Source organism: Ovis aries, chromosome 7 (assembly GCF_016772045.2).
Source record: "Ovis aries strain OAR_USU_Benz2616 breed Rambouillet chromosome 7, ARS-UI_Ramb_v3.0, whole genome shotgun sequence".
NCBI classification, from domain to species: Eukaryota; Metazoa; Chordata; class Mammalia; order Artiodactyla; family Bovidae; genus Ovis; species Ovis aries.
The window spans coordinates 58846806-58863198 of NC_056060.1; the positions used below are offsets into that span (position 1 = coordinate 58846806).

The following is a 16393-nucleotide window of genomic DNA, read 5'->3' on the forward strand; positions in this document are numbered from 1 at the left end:
AAGACCCTGATGCTGGGAAAGATTGAAGGCAAAAGAAGGGGGCAGCTGAGGATGAGATGGTTAGATAATGTCACCAGTTCAATGAACATGAACTTGAGCAAAGTCCAGGAGACAGTGGAGGACAGAAGCTGGCATCCTGCAGTCCATGGGGTCGCAAGAGTCAGATACAACTTAGCCACTGAACAACAACAAAATATTACACAATTTTTTTTTCTTTAGCCACAGACTTTATTATTTGAATATTTGCAACTATGACTCTACACACAAATTTTAATTTCTTACAAAACTCTACATTCCATATTGCTAGGTCACTTCACTCTGTTTTATGCCACATTTCCATCAAAAGGCATTTCCCCAAATCACAATCTGCCTGATTGTGTGTTTGTTGTAGTTTAGTTGCTAAGTTGTGTCTGACTCTGCGACTCCGTGGACTGTAGCCTGCCAGGCTACTCTGTCTATGGGATTTCCCAGGCAAGAATAATAGAGTGGGTTGCCATGTCTTTCTCCAGGGTACATTTTTTGAAATGTTTATTTATCTAACCGTGCCAAGTCTTAGTTGTGGCATGCAAAATCTTAGCTGTGGCATGTGGGATCTAGTTGCCTGAACCAGGACTGAACTCAAGACTCCTGCTTTGGGAGCTCAGGGTCTTACCACTGGAGCACCAGGGAAGTCCCTAAATGCTACACATCTTAACTGTAATGCGGGTACATGGATGTATGCATTTGTCACTTAAAATGGTACCTTTTTTTACATAGTAATTGTGTAGTAAGAAAATTATACCTCAATATAGGTGATTTAAATAGAAAAATAATTTATATTTCTATTAACTATCACAAAACCATAGAAAAGGACATGTTTAAAATACATTTGTGGCTTAAACACTTAAAACATACCATAAAATAGGAGTATACAATGGGATAAATCTAATGAAAGATTGAAAAATCAATCCAGACACTTAAGAGGTGTGCAATTTACTGTATGTGTGTTTTACTTTAACAAAAATATTAACAAAAATAAGTTGCACATATGACTTGGTAAAAATAAGCCGTAAATGAAACTATTATGTTAATATTAGAAATGTTAAAGTAGGCATGATTAAAGATATTTTAAAGGAATTGTGGAGATAAAATGGGTATAGGAGATAATGAGGCAGAAGAAAGAGTTTAAGATAATTCAGACTTTAAACCTGGATAATTGTGAAACCTCTATAATTAAAAATAAGAGTAAGATTTATCTACTAAGGACTTGTGTTTCAGGCAATGATCATGAATTGTGTTTTGAAAATACTAGGTTTAAAGTTAAAATACCTAAATGTAAAATATTTATGTTCAAGTCTTCTGTGAATCTTTAGAGTAATGTGTCATTATTCTAAATAAAAATCAGTTTAAACAATTACATAGAATCTAAAAATTCAGGCATTAAAGATTACCACAAATCTCATAGCTCTGAATCCTACTCCACACTGATGATATATTAGAGACAATATAAAAGTATTATAACTGATTTTGGAATTCCAGGGTAAATCACACACAAGTATGATGTATCCTTTTTATACCTGACTTTCCTCAAGTTGCTAGTAATTTGCTAAAGATATTTGTATCTGTGTTCTTGAGGGACATTTGGTTTGTAATTTTCCTTTGAGGGGGTAATCTTGTCAGATTCTGTTATCAAAGTTATACTGGCTTTATAAGAAAGTATTCCCTCCTCTATTTTTGAAAGTTGCGTTATCATCTTCTTTCAGTTTTAGTGATTATAGTTTTTAAGGATTTGCCCATTTCTTGTAGGTTGTTAAATTATTGACACAAGTTTTAAATTATATGCCCCTAAGTCATTTAATCAATGCAGGTTCCCTAATGACATCCTTTTCATCCTTCTTGTATTGGTCATTTATATTTTTCTCACATTTTTAAATTCAACCTACTGAAGAATCTTTTTAAAAATCTTTTAAAAGACCAACTTTCCATTTGTTGAGTTCTCTATTTGCATATTTTTATTTAGTCTTCTCATATCTTTTAATTCCTTTTTCTATTTACTTTTAAATTCTTTTCAGTTTTTTTAGCTTTCTTAAGCAGTGTGTTTTCCTCTAAGCATAGGTTTAGGTGTGTCCCACAAACTTTGATACATTGTGTTTAATCTTTCAGTTAGAAAATTTTCTAATTTTTCTTATTGCTTCCTCTTTGAGCTAGAAATGGATTATTTACTATTTAAGGATTCTCTAGTTGTCTTTTTGTTACTCTTTTCTATTATGGTCAGATAACATACCCCGAATGATTTCAATTATTTGGAATTTTTGAGTCTTACAGTACAGCATGAGTCCATCTTCCGTGTTTTATTACTTAAAAAGACTGTGTATTCTACAGTTGTGGGATTTAGTTGTTCTATAAATATCAATTAGGTTAAGTTGCTTGATAATGTTGTTCAAATCTTCTGTCTCCTGACTGATGTGTGTGTGTGTGTGTGTGTGTGTGTGTGTGTGTGTGTGTACTTGATTCATCAGTTACTCAAAGCAATATGCTAAAATCTCCAGCTATCACTGTGGTTTTGCCTGTTGTATGATCAGACCCCTCAAAATGGCAGTTCTCCTCTTTGAATATCCCCTGTTCAATCAGTTCCTTCCCCAGCCAGTTATTATTCTAATCCTTGGACCAAAGTAGCTTTACCTGCTAGGTTATCAAGGGGAAACATTTGCCATCATTAGCCAGTGGGGCTGCAAAGGACCCGCCTCTGCTAATTTACCTAGTAGCTGATGAGCCAATCTGAGGTGAATTGCCCCTATGAATGGTAGCCTCCTTTTCCTGGAACAGTGAAGATTACTGCCATGTCCAGACTGCCTTTTGGGTTGTGGTGTAGCTCCAGGACTTTGGACTTATAAGATTTCAAACCGTTGATGTTTCTGTCACCATTTACAGGTTCTTTCTTCCGTCCCACAACTGAGCAATTACAAGGCTTGCAGGCCTGCAAGGTGTAGGTCAATGCCTGTATTTCTCTTTAGTTTTATAAACTTCGGCTACCTTTCTTTTGAAGCTCTTTTAGTAAATGCAGATGCGTTTGTCATTGGTATGACTTAAGGAACTAACCTTTTGTTAATGTGAAATAACCTTATTTATGTCTGGTAATTTTCCTTGACTTAAAGTCTACTTTGTCTGATATTAATATAGACGCCAGTTATGTTTAGTGTTTGCATAGTTCTAGAATTCTCATTTGTTTCTTTTTTGGAATTTTAATATCTCTTGAAATACTCCACAGCTTCATGCACTATAATCAAACCTATACTGTAAAGTCTTTAATGTATTTATAGTACTTTTTAAGTCCTTGATGCTAATTACAATAACTGGATTCTCGGTGAATTGGTTTGTATTGACTGTATTTTCTTTTGATTATGGTTCCCATTTTCCTTCTTTGTATGTCTTAAAATTGTTTTATTGTGTATTAGACATTCTGTGGAAAAACTTGTGGAGACTAAAGTTTAATTTAATTTTAGTTTTGAGAGCATAAGCCTTTTTCTCTCCTTAGCACTTCAAGTGAGAGGCTGATTTTTTAAAATCCTTCTAGATTTGATTTGGGCTTTAGGATTGAGTGCAGCTTTAATAGATTGAGCTCACCTATGACTACCAACCTCCCTCTTGAGAGCCACCTCTTATCACTTGTCAGTGTTGAGTTGGGACACTTGCAGAATGAAGTTTTAGATGATGTCAGTTCACCTTTGGACCCAACTCCATCTGGGCTCCTGGAACCCAAGTACTATAAGCATGTGTTAGCTTGTCTAGGTTCTGTATCTTTCCAGCCCCTCCTCTACTGTGGCTTTCTTGACAAAATTCAGAAGCAAGGTTTGGGTACCTGGGAAGGGACTATTTGGTTGAGTCATTTATATTTTTTCATTTGGGTATCTTTCAGACTCCAGTGTGTTCCCCAGCTCGTGCAGACACTTGAAGCCCAGCTGATTTCTCATCTCTTCAAAGTTACTGCCCCATGGTAGGCCAACTTTTCCCTCAATTGCCGCACAGAACTCACGGTCAGGTAAGGGAACTGCCACAACTTTATACTTACTTATAAAGGAGATGTTTCTTTCTGAATTTCGGGTCCCCAGGGTTTCCCAGGAGGGCAGCTTCATGGGCTTGCAAGCTGTGCAGTTGCATGCATCTACTGATAAGAAGGACCCTACACTAAGTTTAATGATCTGATGTTACCATTTTAAAATTCTTATTTTTTGAGCACTGGGACTCTAAATTGTCACACATTATATAGTCCCACTTAGTGGCATCCACCACTTTTCACGAACCCCATAGATTTTCATTTGGTCCAGGATTTTCTTGTTGTTACCATGGAATCATTAGCATTTTGTATCCTACATCCTATCAAGGTCATAAGCCTGTTTAATTTATGCCTCACCTCCTTTTAACTTACCCCCTAGAGAACTCTGGAATTTTATATTGAAGTTAACTGAAATTTTCCTATGCATATTTCATTTCTTTAATTCATTTTTCTAATTCCCTTTAGTTGAAATGTGGGTATTTTTAGTGCTTTCTTCTAGAAGTGGTTTGACATCCATTACAAGGTAGGGAGAAAGGGTACCATTTAAATTGTTGTAATTATATTCCTTTGTATTCTGTGCATTTCAAAAAATACTGATGGCTTTCCTCTAGTAAAATTGCTATTCTCACTATCCCTAAAGATACTATATCATGAACATTTTTTTTTGGTCTTTCAGTATTGTGTGCACACCATCTCATTGTTTTCTTTTCTAGGTTTGACTAGGCCTAAAGCCACATGTTTTTCATAAAATTTCTTGAAAGCTCTACACATCTTTGCTTCTGTATACTTATGTTTTATAATGACTGTCACTCATGCTCTTTATTTTGTTATTGTATTATCTGTTATACATTTACTTATATTCTTCACATATTTTAAACAGTATTAAGACAATGAAATATTCTATTCGGCCTCAAATATGTAGTCATTTTGTAAAGCATGGCCTTGTGATTTTGTAATCTTGGTCATTGTATCTATTGATGTGAAGTATGTTCTAGTAAATTAAACTGTAAGATTGTCTTTTCAGATATGTTATCTTCAGAGCATTAGGGTATTATATTAGGATATTCTGAAGTCCTGTTATTTTTGCCTTCTCATTGATTTTTCATTCTTTAGAAGTGGTTGTATTATTTTTTAAAAATACCTCCACATTTCTTTGACATTAATCTACTCATTTATTCATTAATTTAAGAACATTGCCAGTTTATGTGCATAATTTTCAACCATTGGCCAACCACTACATGAAATTTTGACTCTTCAGCAGTGGTTACACTACATTTTCTGTCCTCATAGAGAAAAAAATCTGCTGTTGTTACCATAAAGAATCTTTGGGGGACCTAGGAAGACTTCCTAGAAAAGTGGCTTTTAATTTGATGTTTGATATAAGAGTTAAATAGGTCAATTTACAAAGAAACTAACAAAAATGGGATTATAATTTATTACATTGAAACATTCAAAGATTTATTTTCACCAGGTCACTTTTGTGCCTCTTAAAATATTTCATCAGTAAGAGGAGAATGTTATTATATATTATTGACTCTGAATTTATTATAGACACTGTCCAACCTAGCCCAAAATATCTTGGAACTCATGATGGAATTAGAAATGAGGACGTTGAGCAGGATTCATATGTAGCTTTTCTCTAGGAAAAGTGTATAAGAAGGAGGCCTTTTATAGAATTTGGTTTGCAGACTCAGAATTTAAACATTAATCTCTGTCCCTTTTCAAAGTACAAGAACTTTACAAAGAGAATAGTTTACAATAATTTACTTACAGCTCTGAAAATTATAACTGAAGTTCAGTATCATGATGTACTTAAATAAATTAAGTATAACCATCCTATAAACAATCTGAAATTTTGTTAATGAATAATATTCATTTTACTTTATTAGAAAATGCAAGAACCTCCAAAGAACATTGAAGAATTTTTAAAGCTTCAAAACTTGGTGAGTAGAATACCCTGTTTTATGGGACCTTCACCACTGGTACATATATCAGCCCTTTTCCTTTAGGAAAATACAGCAATTCTTTTTGATTGCCCTTAGAGTTACTTTGACAGTTTTAAAAGAAATTGTTGAGAGTTTGATTGGAATTACAATAGACTTTTGAAATTACTTTTAGAAACAGTCCTTTTAAAAAATACATCCTAAAATCACATAGTGCTAGAGCTGTAAAGACTTTAAGTGCCACCACTCATCTATCAACCTCCTTAAAATGTGATTTTTTAAAATTTCAAAATTACTGGTATTTTTTTTCTGGTTATAACTAAGATAGTCATTTTAGAAAATTAAAGAGAAAAGCACTAAAAAAGATAAGCATCTTAATTTTATCCTTTATAGATTAACCAGATATATCTCTGTATTTAGAGAAAACATAATCTAATCAAGCTGGTAGAATTTCAGGATACTTTATTCATAGTATAATTATATAGTATAATTCAATATCTTGAACAAGAGTTGTAATATCTCAAGTCTGACATAAAGGTGTATTTTCATAAACCTTCAGGCATGTTGTAAAATCTGTTCAAGTTCATTTCCATTTTAGCCTCTCCCCACTTTCCCCAAATTCATTTCCAATTTTAGCCTGTTGCCACTTTCCTAACTTTCCTAACAATCAGGATGACCCCTAACATAAGGACTGTGTTTTCAAATGTGGCTGTCATTCTAATTTGACAATGTTTGTCTCCAGGGAGTGTATCTTGTGATCATATCTTATTTTTCAGAGATCTTTGTATTTTTGACACATAATATCCAGATTTTAAGGCTGGAAAACTTCCCCAGTTTGTGTGTTTTGTTTAAGACGTATGTTTGTAGGATTTGTGAGACAGCACTGATGCATCTAAAATTCTCTTTTTCCAAAATGGCAGGGGGACCTAGGTCCTGCTGGGGAAGTCTTTCAGCATTAAACCCTGGGTATTATCCAGGCACCTGTTACCATTACAGGAAATAGTGGATTTAGGAAGCTTTCAAAGGAAGGAAAATGGAAGTAGAATAGACCAAGACAAAATTTAAAATCTCTGATCTGCAGACTTCAGATTTATTCCCATTTAAGTTAAATTCCCAGAGTATCTTACCCACATTCTTCTTAAGAGAGTTTCATCCTATGAAAACTGCTACTCTTCCAGAAAGCATTCTCTTATTCACAAACCTTTAATTATGTCTGTTATCTTTCTTTGTTTTGGTATTCAACAACTCAATTAAAAGATTATCTTGTATTTAGATTTGCAAATATTAATGTTGTGATTCCCCTTTCCTTCCCTTTCCTTCTTCTCCTTCCCTTCCTGAACAATGTAGTCCTAAAGCCATTTGGGGGTCAGAACAAGGCAGCATCCGCACTGGGAGGGGAAGGAAATGTGCTGTGGTCACCTGGAGCAGGGTTTCAGAACTCTGCCACCATGGTGAAGGTATCCATGTGACCCCACAGGTGTCAGAGTCCAGGGGGGTGAGGATGGTATTCACATGTGACCGGAGTGGGGAGGTGGTTCCGGGAAGTGGAGAGACAAACTGTGGCCTGGTTTGAAAAGTCAGAGCCTAAGCAGAATGAGAAGGGCATCCATATACTGAAGAGTCTAGCAGTGGATACCTGAGAAGATTGATCAAATCAGTACATATATTTAAGATAATGTCAGTTAGATTTTTCACTCCTGGAGATGGTAATTATGATATGGAAAAAGAGAAAACTAGAATGTTTGGAACTGGAATTAAATTTATCAATATGAACTCATGGCTTTAATTACATAGAGGTCAAGACTGAGGAACTGTTGTAGATCAAAGGGGATTAAAGACATATGATGCTTAAATGCAATATGTGATACTGAACTAGATCCTTTTACCATAAAGAGCATTATTGATTTAGTTGATGAACTCGAGTAATCTCAGAGAATTATATAGGAATGATGTAACAATGCCAGTTTCCTTATTCTGATGGTTATAGTTGGTTATGTAGGGGAATGTTTTTGTTCTTTGGAAATAAATACTCAACTATTCAAGGATGATGGGGGCATCAGTCAAGTAAGCAACTTACTTTCAAATGATTCAGGAAGAAAGTTTTTTGTAAAGCATCTGAAACTTCTAAAGTTTATGGTTTTTTACAAATTAAAAAATATATATTTAATAAAAATCATGCTGTAGAATAAAACTTCAATTTTAGTTCATTGATTTTTGAACTCTTTAAATTCATTCAAAAAATGATTTAAGTTGTATTGTCTCACATTTTCTGCAGGATCATTGGCCAAAGGAAGCCCATTTATGGGATAGTGATAAATTGTTACACGCTATGAAGAAAATAAAAGAAGATAGTTCATTTACTTCCATTTATACACATCTGTGGAGAAATGTCCTGCGAATAGATGATGCAGCTATAGCCATGGAGTCAAGATTATCAAAATGTTCAATTCTTTTGAAAAACCATGCTTCTGAAATATTTGAGTGGAACAGAATAATTTCCAGGACAAGTAAATCTATTCTTTATATACATAAAGTAATTGTCAGTTGTGTGTGTGTCTGTTGTGTTTGTGTCTCTCTATGTGTGTATTCTCATAAAGAATGAAATCCTAAAGTATAAAATATCTAAAAACATAAATTTATTTTATTTTAAAACCTCTTCATTTCTAAATGGTCCAATATGGCTTTTTAGTTGAATGTGACCATTTGGATTCAAAAAAAGTGTTGCTGGGACAAAACCTAAAACGGTTCTAAACTTTGAGCTGGAGCAGAGATAACTGAGTATCAGGGAAAAAGAGTTGCATTAACAAATATTGGTACCAGAGACAAGCAAGTCAGCAAGAATCAAGATATGAAAACTGTTAGACCTATAACCAAAATAAAAGGAGTGAGACTTCACTTATATAAGCTAAGTTAGTTTGTGAGAAATACTTAGCATTCACTATTGGATAACTGCAGACTGAGTGAAAAGCTTATCTGTAAGTAATGATAATTTTTACTGCTTTTCAGTATTTATATAGCCTTTATCTAGTTGTATTTTTAACACTTTGAGAATACTTTTACATACTAATGGTGATTCTTATTCTTTAATGGGCAAACTTGTCATATATGTCTTAAGAATGATATTGGTTGTACTTACATTTTCTGTGTATTAAACAGATGTAATTATTTATATCATTTTCAGACCTTGACTTTTCAAAATCTGAGTGTGTTTAAATACAATGTTATTAAATTCGCTACTGTGATAATTTTCTTATGGAATTTTTAATTAGTTAAAAAATTTTTGAAATTATACAAGCTACATATATAGAGCTGTGTCTATGTAAACATACAGGGAGAGAGAAAGCACGTGTGCATAATTTAAAAAACAACTATTTATGTACTTATTGTTCTCAATATATAAATATCAGAGCTTAGACTCAAGTCTAGATTATCTGACTTCAAAGCCCCCATAGTCTTTCACTGAGCCATGCTCCAGAGTCCTATACCATATTGTATTTAAGGTGACCATGAAACAACCAGATGTAAGTGGCTGAGCTATTTGAAAAACTTGGGGTTGTTCAGTAAGAAGGGATTAAGGTAAAATTGCAGATATAGGAACAAGTACTAAAGACAGACTAGTTGGAAGGTGACATTTCTAAATAGCAAAAGGAAAAGGAAAATATATAATTCAACTCAGACTAGCATTATGCATCTAGCATTATGCTTATCAAAATATTTATTTGGAGTTTGGGACCCCAAAGCTGATGCTCTGTGACAACCAGGAGGGATGGGGTGAGGTGGGAGGGGGGACCAGGAGTAAGGGGACACATATGTGCCTATGGCCGATTCATCTTGATGTATGGCAAAAACTACCACAATATTGTAATTATCCTTCAATTAAATAAATTTAAAAAATTTAATAACTGGTTGATATCATTGGATAGTTTTATATATAATTTTGTTAATATATATAGTATATAATCTGCTTTTTAATTTTAAAGGATATTTGTGTATTTACATGTTATAAACACTCATTTTTTAAAGTTTCTCATGGAAAACTGAAACAATACAAGGCATTTCTAAAGAAGTACCATAAGGAAAAGAAAATAATGGTATGATATTTGTTTTCATCTTGCTTGAAAAACTATTTCACAGAAAATGTCACTATAATTTCATAAATAAGCATTGATAACATTAAAAATTTTCTTTTAGTCTTTTATCATCTATCTATCCCTGTATTTTTAAAATAGCTGGGCTCATAGTCATCTTTATACACTCAGTATGACTTCTGGTGTTCTCACATCACTGAAATTTATTTGAAGACTTATTTTATCCTCTGGTTATTTAAAAATTTATAGCATCTTATACTTAGGGGTATATGTCCCAAATCTCTTTTTCCTTTAGGAAAAAATAACAGTTTTTATTGCCTATAGAATTATTTGTTAACTTTTTAAAGAAAAATCTCTGAGATTTTGATTAGAATTATAATACTTTCTTTGAGAAACTTCATCTTTTTCAAAAATGCATTCTAAAATTAAAGCTAGAAAAATTTGAAATGCAGCCATTCATCCATCCACCTCCTCAAATATTTTTTAAATTTCAAAGTACTTTGTATGTTATTTTTCCTGATTATGACTAAGGTAGTCATTATAGAAAATAAAGCAATAAGCACTAAACAGGATAAGCATCCTTATTTTATCATTTATAGATAAATAACATATCTCACTATTGTCATTTTCATTTTTCTTTTTATTTAAAAACATTCAAAATTCAAATTAAACTAACTTTTAAACATAAAAAATTCAATGTTTTACAGAATTTTTACCATTGCAAAAATGTAAAAGGGTTTCTACATCATTAAAAGATAAACTAATGTAATAGCCCTCTTGTTGGATGTTTGGTTAAATTTCTTTATTATTTACAAAGCTGCTAGGAATATATTTGGAGCTAAAATTTGTGATTATGCATGATTATTTCATGATAAATTTCAGAAGTGAGACTACTAATACATGGGGAAAATGTGAAAATCTAAGTGTTTTGATACATATTGCCAAATTGTTTTCTAGAAAGGAAGTACAGTTCAGTTCAGTCACTCAGTAGTGTCTGACTCTTTGTGACTCCATGAACTGCAGCACACCAGGCTTCCCTGTCCATCACCAACTCCCAGAATTTACTCAAACTCATGTTCATTGAGTCAGTAATGCCATCCAACCATCTCATCCTCTGTCGCCCCCTTCTCCTCCCACCTTAAATCTTTCCCAGCATCAGGGTCTTTTCAAATGAGTCGGTCCTTTGCATCAGGTGACTGAAGTACTGGAGTTTCAACTTTAGCATCAGTCCTTCCAATGAATATTAGGACTGATTTCCTTTAGGATTGACTGGTTGGATCTCCTTGCAGTGCAAAGGACTCTCAAGAGTCTTCTCCAACATCACAATTCAAAAGCATCAGTTCTTCAGTGCTTAGCTTTCTTTATAGTCCAAATCTCACATCCATACATGACTACTGGAAAAACCATAGCTTTGACTAGACGAACCTTTGTTGGCCAAGTAATATCTCTGCTTTTTAATAAGCTGCCTAGGTTGGTCATAACTTTTCTTCCAAGGAGCAAGCATCTTTTAATTTCATGGCAGCAGTCACCATCTGCAGTGATTTTGGAGCCCCCCAAAATAAAGCCTGTCACTGTTTTCATTGTTTCCCCATCTATTTGCCATGAAGTGATGGGACCAAATGCCATGGTCTTAGTTTTCTGAATGTTGAGTTCTAAGCCAACATAACTAGTTATGTTCGTCATTGTAAATTTTGTATTTTCAAAGGATTTCAAAAATTCTAATGAATTTTATCAAATGTTTTTCAGGATCTCTTAAAATGACCTTTTAAATGAATTGTGCTAACAAAACTTTTAATGATAACTTTGTTAAATATATCTTATTGGATTCTGTCAGGATTTTAAAATTTATTATTCATATTTTTGTGGTATATTTCCCAGATTGTATTATCAAAAACTAGTTTTGTGTTACTATTACTCTGCTCTTTGAAAACTTTCAGTGTTTGTTTTCTGGAGACTAAAACCAGGACTTCAAGATTAATATCTTTTAAAATCCCATCTTTATTGACCAATTATGTCTATAGCTCTCAAGCATACAGCTTTATTTCTTATAACTGATCTCACTTTCCTTCTCTTTTTTATCCTTTTACCAGTACTTTAAATGGCAATAACATGATCCTCTTTCATATGGCAGTATATAATCATCCTTTCTAATTGGTTTCCTATGTCATCTCTTAAATGATATATGTATGTGTGTAATGTGCATAAACTTGCCTGCAAGGTAGTTAATAAGCAATATATTAGCATGTCTAGAACACCCAAACTAATCTAAACGGAAGGGTTCCTGTTCTCTGTGTAGAGTGGTGTCATGGACGTGAAGATGTGCCACCCAGATTCCCCTTCAGGGAAGGAGCTGTTGCCCCAGCCGCTAAAAGCATTGTTAGTGGACATCCTTCAGCTGTCAGCTCCTTCAGGGACTGCTCTCACAGGCAGAACCTCCTCTCCCAAGGAAACTAGCATCTAGGAGTCACTCACTCACACTACCGCCCAGGACTCACACTCACAAGTTGGAAACAGAAAGACCTGACTGTTTCAACCCAGTTCAGGACAACTGCTATGGGTCCTTTCAGTTTTAGAGTTCTGCGCAGGGTCAGGGCTGACTGACTTGCCTCATAGCTGCCTTTTCCATCTTCCGTCTCCTCTTGCCTTCCGTAGATAATCAATCCCCATAAACATTCTGAACACTAAATTGGTGTTCTACCTCACAGTCTGTTTCCCAGAAAAATCAAACTGCAATAAGTAGTTGGTATATATTTCTGTTATAGCTCTTATGTCGTTGTGTTTTGTATATGTAGCTGACTCCCTTCTTACCCTGAGACTAACTTGAGGGCAAGGAATATTTTTGTATTCTCAGCATCTTATATAGCGATAGCATTCTCTGTCTCAGTAAGACACACACACACACACACACACACACACACACACAGTAGAGTTACAAAGTCTAAAAATTCTTAAATTTAGAATTTTAAGATTTTATTTTATATTTTTCCAGCTTTCAGATGAAATGGAGACAAAGAAGGATATAGAGGTATTTAAAATTTGTTTTATGAGATTATATATCAAAAATATTACATGGAACTAAAAGAATGTTTAAAGTAATATAGCAATAAATATAGATAATGGCCCCAGGAGAAAGAGTTGGAAAAAATACAGAAGATATCTTTTTCTGACTCATCAATTTCTTTATATATAGCCTGTCTAAAATTTGTTGTAATTTAAGTTAAAATTAGTTCTGAAATAATTGCTTTTACATTTAAATTTTTGACATATGAATATGCCAGGGCTCTTAATATCATAGAAACAGTTAATATGAAGATTTTTCTTAGGTGGGATAAAATATATTTACTTATTTTTAGTAAAAGTTTGTAATGTAATTGCTAATGAATGCTAGTAGAATTTTTACCTGTCTTCTGTAGTTATATGAAAAGAATTAAGTAATTCCTGTTCTGTGATTTTTCTTCTTTCTAGGGTTGTGACTTCCCAGGATTCAGAACAAATGAACTTACTCAGCTTCCTAGACACCTGAATGCTGAACGAATTTATCTTTTTATTTTAAAGGCCCATAACTTTGATGTATGTAAATATTATTTTATTTCTATTATATGATAAATTTTGAGAATATGATTTAATGAATTAGGCCTTTATTTAAAACTATGACAGATTAGGTATTAAGCAAGATTTAATTCTTTCAGGCATGAAGTCTAGCAGGAAAGATCATTGATATTTTTAACACCTTGATAACCAAAAGAGAATATATTTGATTCTCTGTTACTGCCTCAGGAGTCTGAGGTTGCTAGTGTCCATTGATTTGGCACATGACTATAACAGGTGTTTCCCCCTCTTCCCACTCTATCAGCTCAGGATATGTTAGCTTGCTCATTTTGATGTCAAGATAATTTAGGAGAACCCTTCCCCACAGCCCCACCTTTTGAACCTTCAAGTTTCTGAGGAATTTTTAAGAAATATCTCTACAGAAATATCAATAGCTAGTTTATTGAAAAACTGCACACAGGAAGGTAAATAGATCATTGGCCATTGAATGCCAGGTATAGGATGAGGTTTGAGTGGTTTTTGGTATTGATTTCCCTCTCACTTAAATATTAAGTGATCAACTAAAAAGGTTTCTGTTTCCTGGGGACTTGGACAATGCTCCTCGTACCTCCAGGCAGACTCTGAGATGGACTTGGCTCTTAGTAGTCCCTCCTCTTGGAGCTTCCCAGAAGTGCCTGTGGTAAAGAACCCACCTTCCAATGCAGGAGAGGTAAGAGACTTGGGGTTTAATTCCTGGGTTGGGAAGATACCCTGAAGGTGGGCACAGCAACCTACTCCAGTATTTTTGCCTGGAGAATCCTATGGATAGAGGATCCTGGCCGGCTACAGTCCATGGGGTCACAAAGAGTTGGACACAACTGAAGTGACTTAGCATGCATGCACACAGACCCTCTTCCTGTCCTTCACCACTAGCCTTCCTGTGGCTCTTTATTTCTCAACACGAAATCAATCTTCTCTCCTACTATAGTCCCCTATAGATGATCAGAAGGAGCACAGTCAACCATTAAACTTGGATAAATCAGTGTCAGCCATTATTTTCTGCCCATTCCTCACTCTTCAAGATGAGAGTGTATCATTTTAGTGTTTCATCCTCAAGAAAAAATATTCCAGGAAATAATCTGATTAACCTGATTTGGGCCTCCTGTTTGCCCCTCCGTTAGGGAACCACAGAACTCCATTGAAAACTCCACCTAAAATGATTTAGTAATGACACATTTTCTTATTTTCTGTGCTAATACAGATGCTTCTCAATTCTCTTTTATATTTTATGGGATATTGATGAGAGGGAAGGCTTAGTTTTCCCTCATGATACAATTACCTGATTTCATTTTTTAAGAGAAAAACTATAGGTGGTATGATTATGCCTGGATCGTGAGCATTTTTGTTACTTTGTCTGACTATTTTCCAAAGTTTCCTCAGGAAAAAGCTTTTATTATAAAGTAATTAATATAAATTATTGTTAAAATAATCTTAGGAATGTTCTAGACATTCTATAATCTTTAATTTTAGCATTTTGTATTCTAAAATGGGACTATATTTTAACCATGGGTGCATGTACATCTAACATAGACCACAAGTCAGTCACATAAACAAGACTTAGAAATATAGCTGTTAGGCATATTTTGTATACTTGGAGGATGCCAGCATTTTTTAAAGAAGTGGGAAAGGGAGGAGTGTAAGCAGATAGGGGTTTGGGGTAAGAAGTGCACAGGATATGACAAGCAGCTAGGTTTAGGATATTTTGAGTTTATGTACCAACAGTGGGCTTCCCTGGTGGTTCAGTGGTAAAGAATCCACCTGCCAATGCAGGAGATGCGGGTACAATCCCTGAGTTGGGAAGATCCCCTGGAGTAGGAAGTGGCAACCCACTCCAGTATTCTTGCCTGGAGAATGCCAAGGACAGAGAAGCCTAGCAGGCTACAGTCCATGGGGTAACAAAGAGCCGGACATGACTTAGCAATTATCAATAACAACAAGCAATGGTATATCTAAACATAGATAACCAGTGTTCTATTTATTAATACACCTACCTGATTTGAAAAAAGAATTTTAATGGGCCTGTTGTCATCGTTCAATTGCTGTGACCTCAGCTCTTTGCAACCCCATGGACTGGAGCACGCCAAGCTTCCCTGTCCTGCACTGTCTCCTAAAGTTTGCTCAAATTCATGTCCTTCAAGTTGATGATGCTACCTAACCATCTCATCCTCTGACACTCCATTCTCCTTTTGCCTTCCATCTTTCCCAACATAAGAGTCTTTTCCAGTGAGTTGGCTCTTTGCATCAGGTGGCCAAAGTGTTCAGCAACAGTCCTTCTAATGAGCATTCAAAGTTGATTTCCTTTAGGATTGACTAGTTTGATCTCCTTGTTGTCCAAAGGACCCTCAAGAATATTTTCCATCTCCACAATTTGAAAGCATCAATTCTTTAGCACTCAGCCTTCTTTATAGTCCAGCTCTCACATCTGTATTTGACTACTGGAAAAACCATAGCTCTGACTATATATGGACCTTTGTAAGCAAAGTTATGTCTTTGCTTTTTAATATTGTTATGTTTGTCATAGCTTTTCTTCCAAAGAGCAAGTGTCTTTTAATTTCATGGCTGCAGTCACTGTCTGAAGTGATTTTTGGACCCCAAGAAAATCTGTCACTACTTCCATTTTTTCCCCTTCTATTTGTCATGAAGTGATGGGACCGGATCCCATGATCTTAGTTTTTTGAATGTTGACTTTTAAACCAGCTTTTCCACTCTCCTCTTTCACCCCATCAAGAGGCTCTTTAGTT

General features: G+C 34.6%; 1 protein-coding gene across 1 annotated transcript in view; it reads left to right on the plus strand.

Annotated features, from left to right (window-relative positions):
* The window catches only part of FAM227B (family with sequence similarity 227 member B), a 216494-nt gene that overhangs the window by 7263 nt on the left and 192838 nt on the right, over positions 1-16393 (plus strand). Inside the window, exons 2-7 of the mRNA XM_042252494.2 lie at positions 3896-4018; positions 5923-5976; positions 8252-8483; positions 10000-10067; positions 13054-13089; positions 13530-13634. Coding sequence (XP_042108428.1) covers positions 3971-4018; positions 5923-5976; positions 8252-8483; positions 10000-10067; positions 13054-13089; positions 13530-13634 — 543 coding nt within the window. The 5' untranslated portion in view covers positions 3896-3970. The remainder of the gene's footprint in view (positions 1-3895; positions 4019-5922; positions 5977-8251; positions 8484-9999; positions 10068-13053; positions 13090-13529; positions 13635-16393) is intronic.